This window comes from Prionailurus viverrinus, chromosome C1 (genome assembly GCF_022837055.1).
Source record: "Prionailurus viverrinus isolate Anna chromosome C1, UM_Priviv_1.0, whole genome shotgun sequence".
Classification (NCBI taxonomy): Eukaryota; Metazoa; Chordata; class Mammalia; order Carnivora; family Felidae; genus Prionailurus; species Prionailurus viverrinus.
The window spans coordinates 100,306,981-100,333,160 of record NC_062568.1 but is presented as its reverse complement, the minus strand read 5'-3'; the positions used below and the strand labels follow the sequence as shown (position 1 = coordinate 100,333,160).

Here is a 26,180-nt window from a genome sequence, read left to right as displayed (position 1 = left end):
GTATTTCACCAATAAAAGGATACATTATGATTTTTGTTACTGAGACACTCAGAGATTTTTCTAAGGTGTTGAAATACTAGTTGTTGATTCATAAATGTTCAGTTTTCACTTTCATCACCAACATACAGACTTTGTTCACAGCTCTTAAAGTTGCTTAAAACTCCCCTTTCCTGTGAGAGAGTAAAATTTTAAGTCTGAGTGTCCGTGTGTTCGTGTCCCGTGTCGGGCTCTGTGCTGACAGCTCGGAGCCTGGAGCCTGCTTCAGATTCTGTGTCTCCCTCTCTCTCTGCCCCTCCCCTGCTCATGCTCTATCTCTGTCTCTCAAAAATGAATAAACATTAAAAAAAATTTTTTTTAATTTTTTTAAGTCTTGAGTATGTTCACTTAAAATAAACGTCTGCACTGTACCTTTTGAGTACTTTCGTGAGAAGTAAGTAACAGTTTAGATGCCTTACTTTTCTCTAACTTAACTACTGCGCGGACGTTTGGGGTTAGTATTACAGTTGGTGTTATTAACAGGGACCAGTTCCTGGTAGGCACGTCTGTGTACGGGTACTAGAGTGGTGCCAGTCCTTACCGCTGCGTCCTTTCTTGGTTCACAGTCTTCAGATACATTGATCCTCCTGGACTACACTTTACTCATCACCCCACTTCCCGTGTCAGTTTGCAGGCACCATTTTTCCTGATGCACAAGTGTCCCCAGGAACGCCTTCTCTGGACGGCTGGGGCGTCTAGGAGTTTACTTTCCGAAGGCTCCCCGTGCTGCCCGGCTGTCAGCTCAGAGAGTAAGGAGGAGGCTCTGCTCTGTTCTCTGACTTGTCAGCATCCCGCTCAGGGCCTGGCACAGGGTGAGCATTTAACACACACCTTCTGAATATACAGATAAGAGTTACATGAATGATCCTCATTGTACGAATGAGAAACAGGCTCAGAGAAGTTCAGTGACTTGTCTAGACTGAGAAATCTGGCCAGGACTTTTGAAGCGTGGAGAGTGTTTTTGAGTCTCTTATACGTTGCACCACTCTCCATGCTGCCTCCCAAGGTTATAGTCTCATGTGGAAGATTGAACTCCAATTACTGTTTCATTTTCTTAGGGAGACTGCACACAAATTGATTTACCCCCAGTGCTCGAAATGCCGAAACGTTTATTCAGCATGAGTGAGGACAGCCCCGAGAGCAGGAGGCTTTCATTGGTCTGTCCCCCATGATGCACATGCATAGAGGCTGCTCCCAGGATCCACTCACACAGGAACTGAGGCGGCTCCATAACCCAGCCACACGCCATGTGACCACTTACCTACAGGGTCCCATTTGGCATGGTGCCCAGTCATTGAGACCAGATCTTTAAGAGAACTGATCGAGCAAGGCAGATGAAAAGTTCTTGTAACATAGTTAGAATGGGCTTCATGAATTCTTATAACCAGGCTCAAGGTTGAATAGGCATATACATTTGATTTAAAAAAAAATGAAATTGAGGGAAAAGCCACAATTGAAAGGCCCTCTTTTGTATCCTAAAAATTCATTTTAGCGGCTACTTGGGGTTATTTGTCCATAAATGAAAACCGCGCTTCATACTGTATTCAGTTATCTGCAGGTCAGGCCGTAATAACAAGCGATGGAGCCCCTGCCTGTGTGTGCCAGAGGCCTTGAGGCTGGTTATAAGGGTCATGGATTCGTGGCACCTTTTCAAAGAGGAAGCGTAATTTCATGGGAGGGCCCCTTTTCCTGCTCAAAGAGTGACATCAACCCTAGTGTCTAATCAAAGGCATTCTTTTGCTTCATTGTTCGTAGTAAATTGGAACCTTCCTTCTACCCTTTCCCCAACTCCTACTCTTGAATTCCCAGTCCATGACAGAGATGCCTGAGTAATCCTCCTCCCCTTTGTAGATGAACGTCATGGCTTTGGTGAAAGCCCTACGGAATGATTTGGCCTTCCCTGAACCACCCTGTCCAAAAGGTCTCTCACCACCCCATCTTTTTCCTTCTTCTGTTCCAGGACACTGTTCTTCTCCTGCATCCCCCTTTTCACAGGTTTGTTGTTATATTTGTGTTAACAAAATCGCTCTTTGTGCTGGAAGTTCCCTGTGGGCAGTTAGCATGCGTGTTTTGTTCCTGCTGTATTCCTAGGCCCTCGCAAAGTACCTGAAAGGTAGTAGATCCTCATGCATTTATTGAATGAATAGACAAAGGAAGGAGGTAGTTACCCAAGACAGGTGGCAACTAGCCTTCTGTTCATTCTATAAATTACCATGGCTGTTCTTTCTTCAAGCAAATTAATACTTTGCTCCCGAACTTAGAGCTTCAGAAAGAGAATCTGTTGTTTTCCCATTTTGTTTTCATCCCTTTCTTTCTGCCTCTTTTCTTCCCTGCTCCCCACGATTTCCTCCTATAACTTTCCCTTTTCCCCTCCTACTTCTTTTAAGGGGCCCGTTATCTACTGGAAGAGAACCCTTGTCTCTTAGGTCAGAGCATGGTTTTGAGCTGGACTTAGGGTCTGTGATGGGTTATGGGGTTCAGGACTCAAGCCCTGTCTGGTGTGCTCACCAGTGCCCCATCAGATAGAGTTTGTGCCCAACAAGGCCGACTTTGACAGGCAGACAGAGGGGAGTGTAGGATGTCAATGCTCAGTGAAATAAATACTGGTCTTCTTTGGCATAAGTTGGGCAATGTGATTATTATATGGGGAGTGCGGTGGAGAGCTGAAGGTGATGGTGAGTGGGCCTCAGAGGTTGGCCAAGGTAATGGAGATGTGGAGTGTGGTGTACTCAGTTGACCTTATTCTTAGGGCTAGAAAATAAGCAAGTGATCAGTGTGAAAAGACAGTTATCAAACACATAATTTCAGTCATACTCCTATAATTTACAAAAAACTCTTTGAGGATATCCTGTACGTTATGTAGCATAACTACTTCCCTGCACTTTCTCCCTTTAGAAATACACTTGCTCCCAACCTCCTGTGATACTGATACCTCCCTAAGCTTTTCTTTGCTTGTTTCCTGTCTTGAGCCTATAGTTGTGTGGCCTCTACACATAGCCATGGGTGAGAATGTCTTAGAAGCTCTTAGCTGGTGGGTACTCAATCTGCATCATTCTCTAGACAAATAACACACCTGAGTACGATTTGCAGTTCACGGTACCCAACTGTAATTAAAAGAATTTTAGAAAGCTAACTACTTTGAAATTTTGAAACAAGTTATTCTTGACTTCTGTTTCTTTTTGCTTTGTAATTATGTAAATAATTACAGCAACCTGAACTCCAGGTAGCTATTGGAGCAGGCTTAATAAAAGACACTACTGCCTTAGCAGTAGATCTGTTTGAAGTGTGTGTGTGTTGTAGTTATCCAAAAGCCCTATTTTTTATGGACGTAGGAAACCATCAGCTGTAATATGTGACTTCTCACTTTTCAAATTATAAGACTGGAATTGTTTAGACTTGAATGAATGTTGGACTGAAGAAACAAAGAAGCAGTAATAATTGGAGAAAATAAAACAGACCCAAATTCTTGATGCGTTTACTCAGAGGCATTTGCTAGGAGAGATCTCTTTTTCTTTAAATAAGACAACTATTTCTTCACACAGTGGTTAATTTTTCCTTAGCATCTCTTCTGAGGTCTCCTGAGCTTGACTGATCCATGTTTCATAGGATATGGTAGAGATTTTGATAACCTTGTTTCGGAGGAGAAAAGTGGCTAAAAGCTCATGGTCCGAGAGTATGAGTCAGCAGTGAATTGATTAGGCGTGAAGACTTTTCCCAGAACACCTTTGACATCTAGAGGAGAAAGTTCTACAAATGACCACTTATTGAAGCCTCCTTTCCCCTCCTTCTCTTCCTCCAGCCAACAAACTTCAGGTTAGGTGACTTGTGGAGGGGCAAAAGGATGGTCCCAGCTCTGAGAACCTGTCAGACAGTAGCAGCAGGAGAAGCTCTCTGGGGGAAGGCTCGTTCTGCTTTTGTCTGAAGCCTGGACCTTTCCAGAGTTTAAGGCACTAACACACAGGTGTCTGGGAATGATGGCCCTTAATAGCCATGTAAAACCAGGTTTTCAGTCTGCCTAAGAGTTCCTGTGGTTCACCCAAAGATATTAATATGGAGTCAGGTCAGGTGTTCACAGACCTCAGTGGCTCGCTGTTCCAGCAGTAAGGATGGCTCATTCCCACGTTCCCCAGTGCCCCTTCTGGCGATGTCTTTCATGCTCAGGGTATTAAAGTAGAAGTCTCTTTGTGTTCCCTTCCTTTTGGTTTAGTTCTGAGGGTGAGCTCATAGTCTTTCTGAGGTTTGTTCGGAGATACTCTTCCTCAAGGTTTTTCTGTACCTGATTATTGTTGTGTTGTTACAGGTTCTTTTCTCCTGAGAAGGTATAGTATTAACAGGGTTTTTGTTTAAATTGGACTTTCAGATTAGTCAAGAGGTGCTAACTTCTAATTCTAACTTCTAATAACCCTAACTGCTGGGTATGACTTGGGGACTTTGCCTTCAATCCTCTGCTCCGTGGTGCCCAAGATGGGACAGTCCCAGAGTAGTGGGGCTTCTAAACCCCTGTGTGTGAGAAAGCAGCTGGCCAGCTGTTTCATTATTCCTGTCAGGAATTCCTTGCCTGTCCTACTTCTGCCTAGGAGTCATCTTTGGAATTTGTTCTTTCTCATTGTAGATTCACTGTGTATGGTAGCCCAAGGTGTTCCTGAATTATGTCTGATGTGTGCACATTTAAAACATCTCACATCTGAAGTCATTGTTAAATTGCTCAGTATTGGACACCAGTAATAGAGTGAGTCATGTTCGTAGGAGGGCACAGTGGATCCTTTCTGAGTTTATTTGGCCCTCTGCTATTTACTCCTATTCTCTATTCATGTGGCATATCCCATGTGTGCCTTTAGCAAAACATCACACTGAGTCATAACGGCTGTTGGTTCTATATGTCTGTTCCCTGTGCTGGACTGTGGGCTCCAGAGTGAGAACCGTGACTTTCCTGTCTGCATCTCTGCTCCTGGCAGAGCACCTGCACACAGTTGTGCTTGGTGAATAACTGCTGAAGAGGTGAAGGAAGGAGAACGCGCATGCTGTGTTCTCCGTGTTCGGGGGAGGCGTCCTCTCCAGTAGCCTCCAGCGAGAGGAGGCTGATGCTTCTGGGCATCCGTCCAACTTTATTCTAGAAGTGACAGAGGGATTACTTTGAGACCAGACCACCTCTCGGCTGACCCTGTGCCCTGGACTTGAACTTCTAAGTTACAGAGAGGCTGTAGAGGACTTCGGGAGATTTTTAAAAACTGATACCACTCAGTGGAAGCATATCCCTAATCGGCTTTTTTTCTTTTCCTTGTAAATGCTGAATTTCTTTCCTGTGACCCTGAGAACACCGTTGTCGAGACCATCCCCAAGTCATCTTGACAAGGGGGCGGGTGAATCCTTTTGGAACGAACTCTAGGGAAGGTGATTTGGTTGGGCCTTGCCTTTCTCAGAAATGCCCATATAGTTTTTTCTGCTGTGTAACCTGAATTGTTGTATGCCTCTGAATAGCATTAAAAAAAAAAAAAAAAATCTGCTCCTGGGGTACCTGGTTGGCTCAGTCAGAAGAGCGTGTGGCTCTTGATCTCAGGGTCATGAGTTCATGCCCCATGGTGGGTGTAGAGATTACCTACGTAAATAAATTTAAAAACCGATTCCTGATTCTTTAGCCCCATGCATATGTTTTTGCAGGGCTTACTTTTTTACTCCCAGCATAACACAAGCAACGACGGTGTAAATAGCCGCCTTTTGTTGTGTGCCTGTGGTTTTTCTGTCTTTACATATATTGCCTGACCTGCATGAGATCCTTCAATCTAGCACAGGGACCCTGTGGGCTGCAAGGACAGGTGAAGCAAGCCCCTCTCCGATTGTGCGGACAGGGAGACCAGCTGGCTCATGTCACTGGGTGTGCTCTGGGAGGGCTCGCTGTGGCCTCTGGGGCACAGGCTTGGTGGTGCCCTCTCTGCCATCCCTCCGCCTCTTGCCCTGCTTTCTTCTGGTCTGCCTCACGGATAGGCGGGTTCCTCCATTTCGTTGGCCCCGGCACCTCTGGGCTTGCATCTACACAGCCCCGGTCCAGGAGAGGGAGGCTCTAGAATTAATTTACTGCGAAGGCCCCGGGCAGAGCCCTGAAGCTTTGGCCAGACCCGGGTCCGGCCTGCTCCCTGAGGCAGGGGTGAGGTCACTCTGAGGGGGGCGGGAGAAGGGTGAGCGCCTTCTGTACAAGAAGGAGGTTGTACTGGGCAGCCAACACTTGGGATGCTCCCTGTAGGTGGGCAGTATTATCCCTTTTTTTCCAGACGGGAAAACAGAAGCATGTGTCCATTTTCTTTACAAACCTTGAAGTTGGTCTTAATGAAAGTGCAGGCCGGTCACTGATAGCCCCGCCTTTGGACGGGCTCGCTGCCAGCGGTGCCTTTCCGCTCCCACAAAATCATCCTGGGGCCTCTCTGTGGTCCCCATACCTGCGTCTGTTGTGAGCTCATTATCACCGCATAGACCAGAGAGCGGCGGCCAGACCGCTTTCCGTCCGAGACCCAAGGAAAAATGGGCCTTCATCTGAATCTGCAGAAGGCACGTGTCACTTACACCATGTGAACGTTTCACTTCTGCCAGGGCCTCTAAGGAGCAGGTTTGCCCCATGACCTCCTTACGTTGTTTCCCTTTCCGGTTTCCAATGGTGTTTTCTTTGCCTGCCTTCTCCCCGCTTTTTCCCTTTTTTAGCTCTTTGTAAAGGATTAGTAAAACTAAACAAATTTTTGCCTCTTCATCCTGCCTGTTCTTGCTTTAACTGCACTAGAGGTGTTATGGCTGAGATAGTCTTAAATGCCAGCCTAGCTTTCTTGGCTGAAGGAGTGGAAACGATCGCTTGCCATGAAGCATGATTGTGTTTCAGGTTCGCCTTTTCTGTGGTAGCGAGTGGGTTACCGGTGCCAGAAGGGCAGAAGTGGCCCTTGTTAGCACCCTTGTAGCTTCCATTATGCCATTTCCATTTTTTAAATGTTTGTTTATTTAATGAGTGCCAGCGGGGGAGGGGCAGAGAGAGCGAATCCCAAGCAGGCTCCGCACTGTCAGCGAAGAGCCCGACGTAGGGCTCCAACCCACGAACTGCAAGATCATGACCTGAGCCGAAACCAAGAGTTGGACGCTTAACTGACTGAGCCACTCGGGTGCCCCCTGCCATTTCCATTTTGTACTGTGAATTAGGCCAGTGTTTCCAGTCAGGTTCAGGCTTGTTATATCCCTTGTGCTCTGACAAAAGCATTTGTTAACTATTAACAGTGGAGAGGAATGGCATTTTGGGTTCAGGATATGGATATTGAAGGGTGTTTTCAGAGAGCATTATTAAAGGACTGATCCTATTTAATACGGATACATACTGACTGGACTTGGAGGGTACCCGTACCACACTTGCCATATTTTGAAGGGAAGGGAATGTAGAAACTTGGAAGGAAAGCAGTCTTTTGCCCTGCTACCCGGTTCGGGCAGTGTGGCTTGCATTTCTGTGCCTCTCTAGGCATCATCCAACTTTGTTTAAAATTAAAAGCTAGTGAGGACAAATGGGCAAGAACTATAGTTTGGATAATGAGCAAAGTAACTTTTTATAAATCTTCTGATCCCTGAACGTGGGATGTCTTTTCATTTATTAGGTCTTTAGTTTCTCATAACAGTGTTATGTAGTTTCCAGCCTACATGTCTTGTTACTGTTTTTAATTGAATTGTTTGATTTCATTTTTGGATCATTCATTGTTGAGGTACAGAAATACAATTCATTTTTCTGTATTGGTCTTGTATCCTGGCACCTTGCTGAGCTTATTTATTAATTCTGATAGTTTTTTTAAATAAATTCACCAAAACTTTCTTTTCAAAATTTTTTTCATTTTGAGAGAGAGAGCACGTGAGTGGGGGACAGTGGAAGAGGAGGGGAGAAAGAGAGACTCTTAAGCAGGCTCTGTGCTCCGTGTGGAGCCCAACATGGGGCTCGATCCCACGACCCTGGGATCATGACTGGAGTTGGACACTCAACTGCCTGAACTATCCAGGCAACGCTTTAGAACTTTCTGCATACAAGATCATGTTATCTCTGGCGGTGCTGGGTGCCTGGGTGGCTTAGTCGGTGAAGCATCTGACTTTGGCTCAGGTCATGATCTCATGGTTCATGGGTTTGAGGCCCGCATCAGGCTCTGTGCTGATGGTTCAGAGCCTGGAGCCTGCCTTGTTTGGGTTCTGTGTCTTCATCTCTCTCTGCCCCTCCCCAACTCATGCTATCTCTGTCTCTCAAAAAAAAAAAATAATAATTAAAAATTAAAAAAAAAAAAAAGATGTCATCTGTGAATTGAGATAGTTTTAGTTCTTTCTGTGTAATCTTGAGGTTTTTTTCTTTCTTTCCTGATTGCCCCTGCTAGAACCTTTAGTACAGCGTTGAATAAAAATGCAAGAGTAGGCATCTTGTCTTGTTCCTGATCTTGGGGGTAAAGTATCTAGTCTTCTGCCATTAGATACGATGTTAATAGTGTGTTTTGTGTGATTTCCCTTCTAATCTTTGTTGTGTTTTTAGCTTGAAAGCGTTTCATTTTGGTTATTGTCAAATACTTTATTGCATCTACTGAGCATGTGGTTTTGTCTTTTATTCCATTAATACAATGTATTAAACTGATTTATTTTTGTAATTTACATTCCTGAGATAAATTCCACTTGGCTATGATGATAATTCTTTTTGTGTTGCTGGATTTGATTTGCCTAGTACTTTGTGGAGGATTTTTATGTGGATATTTGTAAGAGATATTAATGATTGTGTGTTTAAGAAATTGTCTTAAGTGAATAACTTTTTTAAGTAAGCAAACGTCTGTTATAAGAATTAAAATAATGCACAGAAAGCACTTAGCACAGTGCTCAGCACATAGTAAGTGGCCAGTTTATATGAATTGCCTTTTTTTTTTTTGGTTGATTGTCATTTATTATCGTGACTCCGATCATAGGATTTTGAGTCAGACAGACATGGGCTTATTCCTCCTTCTAGTTAGCCATGTGACTTTGGGCCCGTTATGCCTGGATGCTTTAAGTTTTTTCACTTTCAAGAGTGGAGTGATGATAGTCTGAGAGTTGTCAGGAGGATTTGATGAGAATGTGCAAAGTAGCAAGTGCAGGGCCTGGCACGCACTTGTGCACATAGCCAGTAATAGGGTGAGATGGGGTGAAAGACACACGGCCACATAGCATGGAGAAGGGCATGGTTGGCTCTTCCTGGATGGAGCTGGGCAAGAACCCAGAGCATCAGCCAGCAGCAGACGAGTGTTTTCAGGAGTAACCTAGGAATATATCAGGCACATCAAGCAAGACTGCAGAAAGCAAAGCCTTGGATCTGTGAAAGATCAAGGAGCAAGAAATTTTGGGATATTTACAATAGCAGCCAGCCTTTGGGCTTATTATCAGGTCTCTGTGCAGCCTCTTTTGGGAATGCTAATTATATTCTAGTTACTAGGCTGCCACATTTCTTACTCCCTTGGAGGAGAATTTCCGTAACAAGGGAGTGGGTGAAAATGCAAGCCTGTCAGGAATATGAGCTTCCACAAAGTGACCCTGATTCAGTGAAACAGAGAGTTAGTTGTCTTTGCTTTCGAAAATGAGACGCTTCCTTCCCATCAGGCTTCCAGTAGTCAAAGCCTGCCTCTGGAGAGAAGTGGTTTAGGTCCTAGCCTTCCTGGCAGGTGGACAATGGAACAGACATTCCTTAGTTTCTGTGACATTTTGTTTGTCCTCATAGGTGAGTGTATAAATTTTCTAAATGGGCCATGTAATCCAAAGCTTGTAATTCTAGGTTCCAGACACTAAACTTGAAGTCTTGTCTTTAGACTGAGAGTTTCCCTGCCACTCCTGTTCCCAAACCTGTAGTCACAGTTGTGCATATACTGGTCTTTCTGATCATTTTTGACCCCTAGAATCTGTGGCTCGCCGCTTGATGCCTTTCCCTATCCAGCGTGATTCAAGTTCAATTCTGAGGCAGCTGCGGCTCTACTTGGGCTTCTTCAGGGATTTCAGAACCTGAGTCCCTGAGGCTCATTGGACTTCTTCTGCCTTCCAGGCCGGCCACAGCCACCCTCCACCCTCCACCCTCCACCCTCCACCCTCCACCCTCCACCCAGCCCCTTGACCACAGTTCAAGACTCATGCAAAACAAGTTCACAGACATGTTTAGAAATCTGCTGGTTTCCTTCTGGGTACATGGATGACTGTGTTTGTTCTCTGGCCTTTTGTTTCTTCAAAGGGTCCTGTCTCTTCTGTGTTCTAAAATCTCTCTGGTGCCAGTGGCCCTTCTGGGCGTGTTGTTTTGCTGCTGTCTTTCATTCCACTGTGCCTACTAACTGGGTTGCCAGGGATGCGGTGATAGAGAGTTAGATGAAAATTGCACTGTCACTCCGTAAGAACTTGATGAGTCATTTAAAAACGTCTTGTCCCAGTGCTGTAAAAGGGGGGGTGCGGGGCGGCGGGGAATGGAGCCCAGGTGATAGAAAGGATTAAAAGGCTAGGAACTGAAGGTTCAATTAGCCTGTTCCAGGTTTCTGCCACAGACTGTCCAGTGACAGTAGTGACCCTCAGATGATACTCTTTGCAGTGGAGGCTAGAGGTAGAATCAGTTAGTTACTCCTTCGGGCTCAGGGAGACCATTTTCCTGGGTAACATATGTTGTCATAACAGTGTGAAAAAATTTTAAACTAATGTAAGTGGCACAAGCTAGCATAGCTAAAAATACTCATTTTCACATGTTTTTGTCTTAAAGGTAGGAAAAAAGGTTGTATCCTAACGTTTGTCTGCTCAGCTGAAACCCTAACAAAAAGGGGGTTTAAATGACAAGTAGAGTTCTGTATGGGCTGCTTAGTTGTTGAGAAAGCACTCTGTCGGAACCTGGGCCTTGGAGGCTCCTCCGGGGCTGTATCCAGAGTGGTTCCTTTCTGTGACCACAGCCAGACACAGATACGAGTACAGCTTCTCTGTCCAGTTAAGGAAGAACATGTTCTGTAGAAGAGAATTTCCTAGTTAATTGGAATTGGTACTTTTCCGAGGGCCTAACCTCCTTTTTAATTTGACTTTAATTTCTGGGTGTTCAAAACTCTGGGAAGCACAGGGCAGACTTATTTTGTGTTGGTTTTCACATGAGAGGCCCAGCTGGCTGTTATTCTCCAAACACCTTTTCGGGTGAAGTATCTCAATGTAAAGCAGTGTGTCCAGCTGCTAATCTGGAAAACGAATACATTCTTTTCCCTTTCCCCCTGGATTTCTAATTCCAACAGAACATGTGAATTACTTTCTCTGTTAGTACACAGGTCACATGGAGACCATTGAATCTCGATGGTACAGGCTTGCGGTTGGGAGCCACCACTGCTGTGCTCTCAGGCTGCGTGACTGTGATTCGACCTCTGTGCTGATGCTGGCATTCGGAGCAGTTTGGGTTCGGGGGTTTTTCTAGTCGCGTGTTTGCTTTTTTTACCTTCTGTGTAGCTATCGGGCTTTCAACTGTCACTTGTCATTAACATCACTGTGCTTAACACCCATGCCCCCTTCTCACTGTTCCTATACTTAGTTGCTTCTAATCTGGTTGGGGGTGGGGGGAGGGGAACAACGATAAGAAAGTGTGCTAGATTTTATTTCCAAAGGGAGTAAATAAAAAGACTGATTGGGACTCTTAAAGCTCATTTAAAAAAAACTCAACACTGGCTGCTCGGTGACCCTTTCCCCCACCTCCCTTCCTAGGGAGGCGTTTCCATGCAGACATTCGTGAAGAAACACACTCCTCCTCGGGGCATCACATCATTATGTGACCTCTTGAGTACATTTGGCCAAGTTATAATTCACTGTTAGAAATACAAGCCCGCTGAGGGCCAAATCTACACTGCTTCCGTTCTCTTCGCGCTTTGCCAGTGTCCGCCTGGCATCCCCCTACTGCAGCCCGTAGCCCAAGCCCCGCGTTCCTTTGCCAACAGGCATCCTTCCTCTGGCTGCCAGGTTACCTGCCCAGGACAGGAGGATGTCAAAAGAATAGAAACTAAATGTTGAGGGCTTTTATGTTTGCTTTACACAGCCAGTTGTCCCTCACAGGTATTAAAATATGAGGAGAAAGTCTTCTTATCCACCTGATTACAATCTCCCGTGCGCTTCATTCTGTTGTAGATCCACGTGTTCGGTTGGTATCATTTTCCCTTTGCCTGAAGATCTCCCTTGAACATTTCTTAGGAGTGCAGGTCTCGTGGTGATGAATTCTTTTTTTTTTTTTTTTTTTTTTTTGGTGTTGTCTGAGTACATTTTTATTTAGCCTTTTTAAAAATTTATTTACTTTTACTTTTTTAAAATGTTTATTTATTTTTGAGAGAAGGAGAGACAGAGCGTGAGCAGGGGAGGGGCAGAGAGAGAAGGAGACACAGAATCAGAAGCAGGCTCCAGGCTCTGAGCTGTCAGTACACAGCCCGACGCGGGGCTCGAACTCACAAACTGTGAGATCATGACCTGAACCGAACGACTGAGCCACCAGGATGCCCCTAGCCTTTATTTTTAGAAGATAAATTTTTGGTGGATAGAGAATTCTAGGTTAATACTTTCTTGTCACCATTTTCAAGATGCTGTTCCTTTGTCTTTTGGCACACACAGTTTCTGATGAAGCCCACTGTCATTTTGTTCCTGTGTAGGTATTGTGTCTTTTTTTTCTCTCTGGCTCCTGCGGGAAGTACAATTTCATGTGTGTTGGATGCTTGTTACTATCCCACAGGTCTGAGTTTCTATTCTCATTTACTTTTCTCAGGCTTTCTTCTTTTCTTAATTTTGGTTAAATTTTATTGCTAGGTGTTTAAATTCCCTGTTTGTTTTTTTTCCAGCTGATGGTGTCTAATCTGCATTTATCCCATTCAGTGAAATTTTCATTTCAGATACTGTGTTTTCTTAATTTCCAGAAGTTCTATTTGGTCCTTTTAATAAAAAACCTCAGGAGCGCCTGGGTGGCTTAGTTAAGCGCCCAACTTCAACTCAGGTCACGATTCCGCAGTTTGTGGGTGCGGGCCGTGCATCAGGCTCTGTGCTGACAGCTCAGAGCCTGGAGCCTGCTTTGGATTCTGTGTCTCCCTCTCTCTTTGCCCTTCCCCGGCTAGTGCTCTGTGTCTGTCTCTCAAAAATGAATAAAAATGTTAAAAAATTTTTTTTTAAAAAACCTTCTTTCTCATTATATCTATTTGTTCTTTTAATATTTGGACACAGTTGTAGCAGTTTTAATATTCTTACCTGCTGGTTCCATCATCTTTGCCATTTCTTAATTGGTTACTATTTTCTGATGTTTTTTTCCCTCCTGATTGTGTGCCACATTTTTCTGTTTCTCCTTCTCTTGATGAAATTTTGATTAGGTGTTGTGTATTGTGAATGCTATATTGTCAAGTGTCTGCATTTGTTATGTTCCTTTAAAGAATGTTCTGCTTTGCTTTGGCAGAGCAGTTTTTTTTCGTTTGTTCGTTTGTTTTAAGAGAAAGAGAGCATTCGCATGCACGTGGGCATGTGGTGGGAAGGGGCAGAGGGAGAGAGAGCAAGAAAGAGAGATTGAGAGAGAGAGAGAGAGAGAGAGAGAGAGAAAAAATCCCAAGTAGGCTCCACACTCAGCATGGAGCCCTACATGGGGCTGGATCCCACAAACCTGGGATCTCATGACCTGAGGTGAAATCAAGAGTCAGACCTCAACTGGCTGAGCCACGCAGGCGCCCCTGGCAGAGCGGTTTTAAGTTACTTGCACGTCTAACCGCCTTGAGGCCTGTTTTTAAACTTTGATAGGGTAGGCTTAATGTAACCTTCCCTCCAGAAATAGTTCAGCCCTACTATTAAGGTCTGCCCTTGCAGTGTCTCACTGAGTGCCTTGGGTGAGTCTCCAAGAACATTCTACTCTGGTGCTGGAACACTGACCTACTTTGTGCAGACATTGGGAATTGTTCAGTTTATAGCTTCCTGGTCATTTTTCGCCTTCCCTTGTGTGCGGAATTGTACTCCCACATGATGGCCTAGAACTTGGTACATTTCTAGAGCTCTCATTTTGTGTAGCTTCCTGTTTCCTAGCACTCTGCCTGTACCTTACGGCCCGGCCCCTCAGCGTCCCTGAGCTCTGATTTCCGTTTTCTCAACTTGCCGAGGCTTCTAGGTTCAATTTAGGGTCTCGTTCCTTGTACTTGGTGGTCTGGGAATTATCTCCAGGCGGGAAGTTGGGTGACTATGTAGCTCACCTGGTTTGTTTCCCTCTCAGGGCTCACAGTTCTGCACTGTCCCTTGTCCCATCTGAAATAGTTGTTTTATGTACCCTGTCTGGTTTCTGGCTATTTGCTGAAAGAGGTTGAGTTTGGTCCTTGAAAATCCATCATTGCTTCAATAGAGAAATCCCAGGAAATCCAGTGACCTGAGCCCTCTGAAAATAATTTCCACTAAGTGAATATAGTTCTCAGTGGAGTGCCTGCCCATGTTAGAAAAATTACACAGACTTTACATGAATTTCTGAGTGAAGCATGATGGTGTCTTCACTTCCCCTGTTCATTATGCACCTTTCCCAGAGACTAGAACTGTTCCTGTAGTGATTAGAGCTCCCCTGAGGGCGGATGGGCTGAGAACAGGTCTTGTCACTGCTAATACTGGCAGCGCTCAGTGGTTGACCTTCTCTTTGGGTTGTTTTCGTTCTTTACATCAGACTCAGTTTTACTCTTGGAAGGGACCTTGTTAATATGCTTACAGTCCAAGAATCACCTTTTGAATCCACATAGGTAAGTCGATACTAATAGACCAGTGAACATCTGAATCAGTGGGAAAGTGATGTGTGTATTAAAGGAACCATCTGTGAAAGAGGATTGCTTGATAAGGTGATCTAGGAAATTTAAAGGAATGTTGAAGGCAGGTAATTTGCACAAGGATATGCATTTAGAAGGATGGATCAGCTCCCAACAGCGTCGAATAAAAGAAGCCGTGTAGTTTGAAGTGGATTGTTGGTGAGTTGTGAGAAACAGTAGGGTCATGATTAGACACCGGACTTGACTGTTGATAGTTGAACCAAGCAGCCAACAAGTCAAGAAAACAGGCTTGTATTTGTGTTTTCTGTTCGACATTTATTTACTTCAGATGTATTGGAAAAGATCTAGCTCCCTTATTCAGAAATCGTGAATATTGCCAGCTACAGATGTTTGTTTCCTTTATTTTAAATTACTCTTGGTTCTCTGTTTAAGCCTCCTGAATGACTCACAGTTGCTGTATAAGCCCATGGTACTCTGTATAAGTGCACCATGATGGCGTTAATTGTGTCCTCCGAATGTTGTTCCTAAATATGTTGATTATTTTAAAAGCCCAAAGATGTTTTTTTCTTTTTCTTTCTTTTTTTAAAGGTCTGTTTGAGAGAGAGTGTGTGCGCAAGCAGGAGAGGGGCAGAGAGAGAGGGAGAATCCCAAGCAGGTTCAGTGTGGTCAGTGTGCAGAGCTTGAACTCAGGAAACCAGGAGCTCATGGCCTGAGACGAAATCCAGAGTCGGATGCTTAACCGACTGAGCCACTCAGGCGCCCTTTTCTTTTTTCTTTTCAATTTTAAATGCAACCTAAGCAATATTCCTTGGATCCACTAATGCTTAGAAAATTTTGGAATTAATGAAGAAACAGTGCTCAACTCCAACAAAAGAGAAATGAAACATTGACGAGGAAGCATTTATTTCCACCTGTCAAACTGGTTGACATTTAAAAATGGTCATATTGTGTTGGCAGAGGTGTGACCAGTTGGGCACTTCTTTGAACTTCCAGGGGAAAAAAAAATACATGACCTCTCTGAAAATAAATTTGGCAGTGTATACTAAAAATTTTAATACTCTTTGATTCAGTAGGTATTGCTTCTAGGTTTTGGTTTTTTTCTTAAAATTGTGATAAATTTAAACAGAAATGCCAGTAGGAAGGTGTTTGTTGCAATGTTATTTCTAATGGTGACGTATTGGAACTACCCTGAATGCCTAACAAGACCATTTCAGTTGTGATATTTTCTCATCACAGAGTACCATGCAACCACTAAGACAGCATTTACAAAGAATATTTTATCACCTGGGAAAATGCGCATATTTGAAATAAGCAAAATGCCAAATGATGTATAGTCTCGCATCAGCTGTTATTAAAAAAAAAATGCATGCAAGAAAGGTCAGAAATATGCCAAAATGTTGAAGTAATTGTATGAGGTGGTGGTTTTATGAGAGGTTGTTTTCTTCTTTATGTTTTCTCTGTTTTCCAAAATTGGAGCCAGGAGAGCATTCTAGATATGTGAAAGCAAACATGATGTTTGTATCTGCATTCTGGACTTACCTAAGGCCTTTCTAGACCCCGGACTGACACCTCACATCCCAAGAGTAGGCACACCGTTCATCTCTAAGGCTAGTTTGTTGTTTTACATTCGGGTGGAAAAAGTACCTTTTTTTTTTTTTTTTTTTTTTTTTAAACAATGATTTCTCTGCTTACTCTTCAGATAAAAATTTTGATGATGAAGATTCTGTGGATGGTAATAGACCTTCCTCTGCTAGTTCTACATCATCCAAAGCTCCACCCAGCTCAAGGAGAAACGTTGGAATGGGGACCACCCGCCGGCTTGGTTCCTCCTCTCTTGGATCCAAGTCTTCAGGTAAGACCACCGTGTGGGGTGCTGTAGAGTCAGCTCTGCCAGCTCTTAAAACCAGATGTACTGCCTTCCGTGTCTGTCCTTCAGGGATGAAGTGGTCCTGTTTGCAGTATGTTTCTACTCACTGTGATTTATGTCAGCACTGTGCTGTCCTTGCTGATAGGGTAGAAGTTTGAGTCGCTGTGTTGCCATGGGTTGGTAAGGGGGGAGCCGGTAGGAGAATATGGCTAGCTCAGAGGCCAGCATAGCTAGGAGCCAGGACAGGAGTGCACCCTGATGGCTTTATTCGTCCATGAGGCTCCAGCGATGGCCTGCAATTACCATGGGGACTTTTTTGTCAGTTTCTGTCTACCAACACTGAGACTTCCCAGAAGTCAGATGGTGTGCCTTCTGTGTTTTGTTCCTACGAGTAGCATTATTCCTTGTGAAACCGGAATGGATGTTGACCTAAGTAAATGGTAGGGCTCAGCTCCCTAAAGCTTTGAACATTGATTTACAAAGATACCTTAGTCTCAGTCTCTCCTCTGCCACTCCCCAATGCAGACGATTTGAGTCCTTGTTATATACAACTTGCATTTTGCTGTCACATGTAAAATTGACACACAGATCTCTTCGCTTTACATTGTGTGGCCTCTGCCTTTAGAACTGGTTGTTAGCGCTGGGCTTTTGAGCTTGGCTGGATGAGCTAAGTTAAAACAGCAGGAAGGATTGACTTAGAATGCCGCCTCCTGGTGTTCTTTCTGGCCTGCTGAACTGGCCCTAGACTGTTGGGGTCGTGCCTCTGTCAGCTTGGTGCCTCTGCTGCCAGCTTCTCTCTCCATGTTAAGTAGCTGCGCTGATGGCTGACACGGGTGTTCACACCACAGATGGCAGGAGGAAAAAGCTGTGCCTTTGTTGGTGTTCTTAGTCCTTTCTATCTGTGTTTTTGTTTTTGTTTTTGGTGCGTTAAAATTTTTTTTTTTTATAATTGAGTTTAAATTCACAAAACATCAAATTAACCATTTATTTATTTTTAATAAGTTTCTAAAAGTTTACTTATTTATTTTTGAGAGAGAGAGAGGCATGCCGGCAGGGGAGGGGCAGAGAGAGGAAGAGGGAGAATACCAAGCAGACTCTGCAGGGTTGGCATGAAGCCTGATACGGGGCTCGAACTCATGAAACTGTGAGATCACAACCTGAGCTGAAATCAAACGTCAGATGCTCAAGTGACTGAGCCACTCAGGTGCCCCAAATTAACCATTTTAAAGGTAACCATCCAGTGGCATTTCATGTATTCACAGTATTGTGCAGCCACCACCTGTGCCTAGTTCCAGAAAAGCTTTTCCACTCTTGAAAGGAAGCCCCGGACCCTTTAAACAGTCGCACCCCATTTCTTCCTTCCCCCAGCCCCTGGTGATCAGCAGTCTGCATTTTGCCTCTAGGCACTTGCCTGTTCTAGGTATTTCAGAGAAATGGAGTCATGTAAATGTGATCTTTTGTGTCTGGCTCCTTTCATGTAGGGTAATGTTTTTACAGTTCATCTGTGTTACAGCATGTACCCAGTATTTCATTCCTCTATGACTGAACCACCTTTCTCATCTTTCATTGGAAAAATCTATTCTTGGGAGGCATCAGTTCCACAAATGAGGCTTAGAAATTTCTACATCATTAGACCCCTTTGATTTCCTTCCCATCCCGCACCCATACCCCTTCCAAAAGTCCCGGCTCTAGATTATGTAGAGATCTTGGCCCTGCTCTTACCCTTTTTTCTATTTTGTTTAAACACCGCAGTCATGAATTTCCTTGTTGACTCCTCCTTGTCTGATTCTGGGGCTCGTGGGCCATGGTTGGTCTCTGAGTCCCTTTACGTATGTGGGTACGTGATGCAGCACTTATCCAGAGCAGCGCTCCGGACCTGTCTGCTCAGGGGGATTCAGTCTTTGTACCAAAACAGGTACTGAGCACCAAGTGATGGTGTGATGTTACTGTCATGTGACCACAGCTATGAACTTGGTGTGAGGAATCTTCATTGAAAGTGAGGACATGCATTTATTGCTCCCAGAATCGTCTTTAAAGCCTTGTCTACTTTTGAGGACCCTAAACACCAAATAACTTGTCTGCAAAGAAACACTAGAAAAGCACTCAGACTAATCAGTGTAATTCATTTTTTTAAATATGGAATTTATTGTCAAATTGGTTTCTATCAGTGTGAATCATTAACAATGAGGGTTTCAAGGGTGATCTTAAACCCCAATTTTAAAACCTTTATTCTGAAAAAACAAAAAAAGATTTGACAAAATGTCACATGATCTTCATGTGTGAAGTAGAGTTCATGTTAGCGAAAGAAAAAACTCTCTCTCAAATGATAGCAATTAACCTTTAAGTATACAGAGCATCTTACAAGACCTTTAGGAGGGAAAATTCTTACTAGTGCATAAGTAAAAAATTGACCCAGTTACCATGTGTTCAAGGAAATGGAAATGTTTTGAGAGTAATACAAAGTTGAAATGAAATGTTAAATTCTTGAGCACTTATTTGAATATTTCACAAATTTGTTATACTAGATGCCTAAAAATAACATAACCTAATTTATTCCCCGAAGGATTAAATTTTCTATTATATACCTGTTTATTAGATTAATATACGACTGCAGTATAATTGATGTATGTCGCTTAAAGGCTAACTGTCCTCCTTAACACGTAGTCTCTTTAAGTGACTTTACACTAACGTATGCAGTATTGTAGAATCATGACATTTCATCTCTATATTCAGAGTTAGTAATGTTTGTCAGTTCCACAACACTCTAAATTTTTATTAAGGCTTGTAACAAAGCCACAAATCTTCCATAATGTAATGGGGATTGTGTGTGTTCAGACTACCCCTGTGCACACCATTCACGTTTTGAAAACCAATCTTATTTATAGCTGCAAAAGAAGGAGCTGGTGCTGTTGATGAAGAGGACTTTATTAAAGCATTTGATGACGTACCTGTAGTACAGGTGAGTGAGAATATTCGAGTTTGATTAAAAACAGGTAGGCTTACTCGTCAAATTTTAGTTTTCAGATACATGATATGTGAGGCCCCCTTCTAGGTGAGGTATTTTTACCTCTTAAGACCTACTGCAGGTCTGCACTTGCAGATGAGAGGACATCGGTGCCTTGTATTGCTAAAATGCACAGCAGAAGTGAAGTGATCTTTCAGTAGGGACTGGAGAGAAGTTGCTTGCTTGATCTAGTAGTACGTTTGTGGCTTAGGTCACGTAAATGAAAAAGAAAATCAATGACTAGGTGTGAGAACAAAGAACCATGCCTAGAAAAATTTGTAAATTTCAAGGACTGCGATGTCTGAAAAGCTATAAAGAACAGATTAATCAAAGCTCAAGTTTATGCCACCTTGATGCTTCATTTAAGTGCCTAACAGACGAAGCGGGGATTACTTATACGTTTGGAGTATGCACATTTTAAGTGCTTTGTGCCTCAGTGTCCTTTGTTGTTGACTGGGGGCTAATAACACTTGTCCTCAGCCTGCATCGAATGTGGTGCTCTGCCTGCGTGAGTCACTTGTTACCTGTTGCCTGGTTGCCATAAGTACCATAAGTCAGATAACCGGCACCATAGGCTCAGCTTGGGTTCAGCCTTACCTTAAGTCCTTGACCTTCCAAGCTTGCATCACTGTTGGTTGATTATTCCCCTACCTACCTTATTAGTAAGATGTAAGCGTAAATGAGAAAGAAGATTTGAAGAGAGTGTTGAAGTTACGTGTAAAATGTGGTGTTCTAAATAATACTAAGAGTAATAAAGGCCTTGTGCATCACTGACAATTCCCCAGTCGGCTCCTTTCTCTTCTGTGCATGAGACCATCTGTTAAGTTTACGGTGAAGCTGTGCTCAAAGCATGGTTATCTGTACTTGAGCATCAAATCTCGTGGGTATATATTCCCAATGGGAAGGAAGCTCATTCGAAGACAGAAGTATCTGGAGGTTATCTCATAAGTCCTTCTGAAAAATGAAATTACTAAGTATTCTTGACTTTCTGTAATTAAAAACTAACCTTTGTTGATTCTGTAAATTTTCTTACATTGGTTGTAAATTAATTTTGCTTACAGATTTATTCCAGCCGAGACCTGGAGGAGTCCATAAACAAGATTAGGGAAATATTATCTGATGACAAGCATGATTGGGAGCAAAGAGTAAATGCTGTAAGCCGTTGACTTCATGTGATTACATTTTCATTAGATTTATTTCAATGTTCTAAATACTGAATTATGCAATTGGGGTATAGCTCTGATGAATTTTAAGTAGTAAATGTTTTAAATATAAATCACCATATTTACACTTACCCTTTTAGTAGAGTACCTCATTTCTCTTCCTGTTTCTAAAACGGGCCAACCTGTGCCTTTAAGTATATCCTGTACTTTTAAAAAAGATGTAATGTGGAACGTCTGGAGACAGCCTCCACTCTTGCCTTAGTCCAGATTTAATTGTGACTGTTGGCCAGTAAGTTGGCTTTTCTTAGTGGCATTTTCAGGGTGTGTCCGTCTCTTCCTTTCTTTCTTCCTATCACTTGTTGGAAAGTTCTCTCCCTCTGTTTAAAAAATGGATTAATGAAATGTGAGGGGAGCGTTACAGTGAAGGTATATCTTATCTGAGGAAAGCTGTTTTACAGCGGTTGGCTGGGCAGGAAGCAAGGCTGTGAAATGACTGCTACGTTCCATTCAACTCAGACTAACCTTTTAGTAATGATACACTGGAGGATACTATATAAAAGACTGTAGGATCGCTTCTTCCTTCGAGTCATTTAACGGATAGCAGTTGGAGTTGGGTATTGGGGAAGGTAAGCTTTAGGGGAGGAGCAAAAATGTTTACAAGTAAAATATCTATTTTGTAGAATTGTGAGATATACTACATTTAAAACTTCTTACTTGTGATATGTGGATTTGTTCAGTATGGTAGCAGGTACTGAATTGGCTGAATTCTTTTGGGAAAACTTTTGAGATCAGTTAACTTTGATGTTGATTTCTCACAGTTGTTGGCTTCAGTTGTTTTATATATCCTGTTTTAAGGATTGTTGTGTGTATCTCTTAATTTTTTCCATTCCACCAGCTGAAAAAGATCAGATCTTTACTTTTGGCTGGTGCCGCTGAGTACGATAACTTCTTTCAACATCTGCGTCTTTTGGACGGAGCCTTTAAACTATCTGCTAAGGACCTGCGGTCTCAGGTAGTGCGGGAAGCTTGCATCACATTGGGGTAAGGACTGCCACGCTTTAGATTCTCACACATCCTCAAATAGTCTCACTGCAGCGCTTCAGAGATGGTTCGTTGAATGTGCCCAGCAGGTCCCTTTAATGTACCTTCTGACTAGTCTCCAGGACCTATTCCATTTATTCTTCTGTTGGTGCTTTTATAGTGTTACAATATTTCCTGCCCAATTACATAAAGTTTGACAGATTTTAAATGTTATTCAGTGACTTGGCTCTGAAGCCTCTATTTTAAACTCGAAGCAATTATTATTAATAATTTTAGTATATGTGCTGCCGAAGCGAGCACAATTATTATTAATAATACGAAAAAAGAAATAATATAAACTTCTGTCTCTAGGCTTTTTCATTGATTTTGCTGGCAGGATATAGCATGATTATCAAAGTTTTTGTTTCTAGAAGAGTACTGTATCTATAAAGTTACAAGTCAAAGGCAGATAGGACAGTAAAGTTTTACCCTAGCTAAAACTGTATCAGTGTTTGCAGCTGGAACTTCTGTGTTGAAAAGTATGTCAGAATGTCAAAAGAAGCAGCAACAGCAAGGAGGTACTGCAGCTGTCTACAGTTTTGGCTGGGATCAGATATGGAAGCGTGTATAATACATGTGAAAGGTTTTTAACAGGGCAAAAGGAAAAGAGGGTGAGGGAGCTCTCTCAGTTCTACACCTAATTGGTATATGACCAATTTGTCTTTTGCTGTTTTTTAAAGAAATTTTTAACGTTATATTTATTTTTGAGAGAGAGAGAGCGTGCTCACGTGGGGGGAGGGCATCGAGGGGGGAGGTGGACAGAGGATCCAAAGCAGGCTCCACACTGACGGCAGTGAGCCCGATGCGGGGCTCGAACTCACGAACTGCGAATGATCGTGACCTGAGTCAAAGTCCGGACCTCAACCGACTGAGCCACCCAGGCGCCCCTGTCTTTTGCTGTTTTAAGACTAGTTAGTTGGAAGTGATTTATTTAAAAGAAATGAAAGGAACGAGCTCATGGGCTAATGTCTTTTGGCCAAGTCCACGGCATGCACACGCGAAGTGGGTTTTTTTTTTTTTTTTTTCCAACGTTTTTATTTATTTTTGGGACAGAGAGAGACAGAGCATGAACGGGGGAGGTGCAGAGAGAGAGGGAGACACAGAATCGGAAACAGGCTCCAGGCTCCGAGCCATCAGCCCAGAGCCTGACGCGGGGCTCGAACTCACAGACCGCGAGATCGTGACCTGGCTGAAGTCGGAGGCTTAACCGACCGCGCCACCCAGGCGCCCCACGAAGTGTTTTTAAAGTGTCTTATGTAGACACTTGCCTTTTATCTCTAGATAACTTTAAAGGAAAGCCTTACAGAATGTTAAGAGGTTTATATTGTTTCACTGTTTGCAAGGGATACAGCTACAGTGCAGTGTTCATTTCTTGTTGTAGGCATCTGTCATCAGTTCTGGGAAATAAATTTGACCATGGAGCTGAAGCCATTATGCCAACTATCTTTAATTTAATTCCAAACAGTGCCAAAATTATGGCCACTTCCGGTGTTGTAGCTGTTAGGTTAATCATTCGGGTAAGTATATTTTGGGGCCATACATAGAATAAGCAAGTGGTAATAAACGATGGTTGATAAGCAGTACTAGAGGCATTTTTCATTAGCAACATTATGTACAGTTGGAACTATGTTGTATATACGAATCAGCCTCCCCCCTCCTTAATTATCTATAGGAGTCTTTTTTTTTTAATACTCCATAATGTGAATTATGAATATGGTGTACCTACTCATGTGTTGATTATTTACTCATCGTTGGCTTTAAATATTTGAATATCTGTATCTGCTTCTGGGGTTACACTTGGTTCTTTACTCCCAGTCATTCCACTTTAGGTATTTGTGTTTGTGGCTTTGTTACTCACCTAAAGTTTTTATTTAATTACTTGTGTTTAAGCCCAGGAACAAAATACTCTTTTCAGGTTTCTAAACACTCATTATTTAAATTTAAAAAATTATCCAAGTAACTTATATACACGTTCCCAGTAAAACCTGATAGCTCACAAAGGCTTAAAATGAACATTCTCCACATCACCTTCTCCCCACCTTCAAGTCCCTTTTCCCCAGAGGCAACCCTTGAAACTGGGACGTGGTGATGCTAAAACCTATCCAGAATATTCCTGATTAAATCATTGTGGGTTACTTATTTGTATTATTTTTAGTTCTGTTTGCACTGCCTACTTGAAATATTAAACCCAAAGCCATCATTGAACATTCCCATTGAAACAGCATCAAAACACGTTGCTCTGCTGACCGCTATTGAACTCACTTAGATCTCCACTGCCGGATTATTTAGACTTCCCACCAGTCATTTGTTTTGCTGTTAGATTTATTTACATATCATCAGCTGGTCTGTTCAGGCTCTGTGAATTTTGTCATGGCCTTTGGCAATATCCAGTGCAATTTTTTTTCCTTTTTAAGCTCAGCGACATTCTAATCTGAATATTTATGTGCTTTAGGTAGTTTAGTAATGAAGTGGTTGTCTTAGTTTTTAGTTTTGTATTTTCAGGTGTTCACCTCCGTTTCTGTTCTTCTCTGCAGCACACACACATCCCTAGGCTAATACCTGTCATAACAAGCAACTGTACCTCTAAGTCTGTCGCAGTTAGAAGGTAAATTTTTAAACAGCTTCCTCATTATTTTTGAATTGTTTAAAAACCAAAATAAGTTCCAAACTTCCGTCCATGGAAACAAGTTCATGTTTGAGATGTTAAAATTATTTTAAGATCACTGCAGTAAATGCCTTTGGATTAAGGGATCATGATCTACATAGTCTGGAAAATAAATTTGGACAACCTCCATTATTTTGTGTGTATGTGAGAAAGAGAGGAGAGGGAGAGAGAGAGAGAACACGTGTGTCTGTGTGTGAGTTTATGAAAGGGGGCTCTGGAGAGAGTGGGGTAGAAGATGGCCTGTACATTTTTTCTAAGATAGTCCCTCTACTTAAATTGTTGGTATACCCCTTCTCTGAATGAAAGTGGTAATTGCACACAAGGGAAAAAAAAACATTATAAAAATTAACGGTAGATCTTTACTATTGACATGGGTAGGAGGAGGTATATGTTGTCTCTGTCTTCTGACAGTGATTTCTGAGATTCTGAATCCCAACCAAGAGAGAGACCAACTATCCAGGAGATACCGTAGCTAGCTAGCCCTTTGTTCCCAAGTCCCTGCCTAGTCTTGTGTCCACATGAGCTGCCATAGATCACATCCCAGGAGTAGGGCCTCTTCTAGCTGGGATCTGTGGTTCTTGACTGTTGAGAATCTAATAAAATCTGTGGCCCCTCTTCCCAAGAAAATGTAAACACACAGAATATTTTATGTAGATTTTGAAGGGATTCATGGACACCAGTGGATATTCAGTGGACCGTATCAGGAGCTTCCTAGGGTAAATTCATGGTTGGCCTGGGCAGCAGTCTCTTGACCACATTCCTGGAGTTCTTTGTCCGATCCTAGCCCAGTGAAAGAGCCCTTCAGTCTAAGCTTGGAACCCAGCTTACTTTTGCTGCCCGCCATTTCCCTCCTTTTCTGGCATGTCACGTTGGTCCTGCTGGGTTTCCACAGTAGGGGAGCCTGCTAAGCGTGAGGCGGCCCCATAGCCATCTTATTAACAGCTCTGTGAAAGTCATGAGGGAGGAGGGGAATCATCCACCTTTGTAAAGCCAGGAAGGAAGAAATTGGCACCTTCCACTGAAAAAGCTTCATCTCTAACCGCATGGCTCACTTGTATATCACTGAGGAATGCAGTCTACCCTTGACCTGCAGTCCAGCGTCTCCTTCTAGAGATGAGAGGGTGAAGTCAGCCGGAGAGAGGGATGGTAGTGAACTTCAGAACCTGGCAGACTGCAGCTGAAGCATTACCTCTTCCCACTGACTAATCCTCTGACCCGCTGGGAACGAGAGTACCCCTGGGGCAGAGCTGTTCTGGGGGTTCAGTCATTGGGTAAAGGAGTTTGACATCTAGTGTAAGCTTAATAAACGATGCCAGCTGTTAGAATTTGTTGCTGCTGCTGATGTTATTGTCACTATTGTTTTAGGTTTCCAGGAGAAATTCAGAATGTGCAAGGCCAAGGTCCTCTGATGAGGTGAAACGGATGTTTGTTGTAGGATGTTTAGTGTATTAACTGGCAACAAAATACCATATACTGCGTGCTTAAACAGCAGAAGTGTATTTTCTCACAGTTCTGGAGGCTGGAAGTCTGAGATCAGGGTGCCAGCATGGTTGAGTTCTAATGAGGGTCACTTGCAGCTGGCCGACTTCTTGCTGTGTCTTCA

The 26,180-nt window shown here is 43.0% G+C and overlaps 1 protein-coding gene across 12 annotated transcripts in view; it reads left to right on the top strand.

Annotated features, from left to right (window-relative positions):
- CLASP1 (cytoplasmic linker associated protein 1) overlaps positions 1-26,180 on the top strand; it is a 277,780-nt gene that overhangs the window by 135,429 nt on the left and 116,171 nt on the right. For all 12 annotated transcript variants that reach the window (XM_047869157.1, XM_047869151.1, XM_047869156.1 and 9 more), the window contains exons 9-14: positions 16,498-16,650; positions 19,551-19,624; positions 20,731-20,823; positions 21,728-21,873; positions 23,294-23,429; positions 24,447-24,517. In XM_047869157.1, coding sequence (XP_047725113.1) covers positions 16,498-16,650; positions 19,551-19,624; positions 20,731-20,823; positions 21,728-21,873; positions 23,294-23,429; positions 24,447-24,517 — 673 coding nt within the window. The remainder of the gene's footprint in view (positions 1-16,497; positions 16,651-19,550; positions 19,625-20,730; positions 20,824-21,727; positions 21,874-23,293; positions 23,430-24,446; positions 24,518-26,180) is intronic.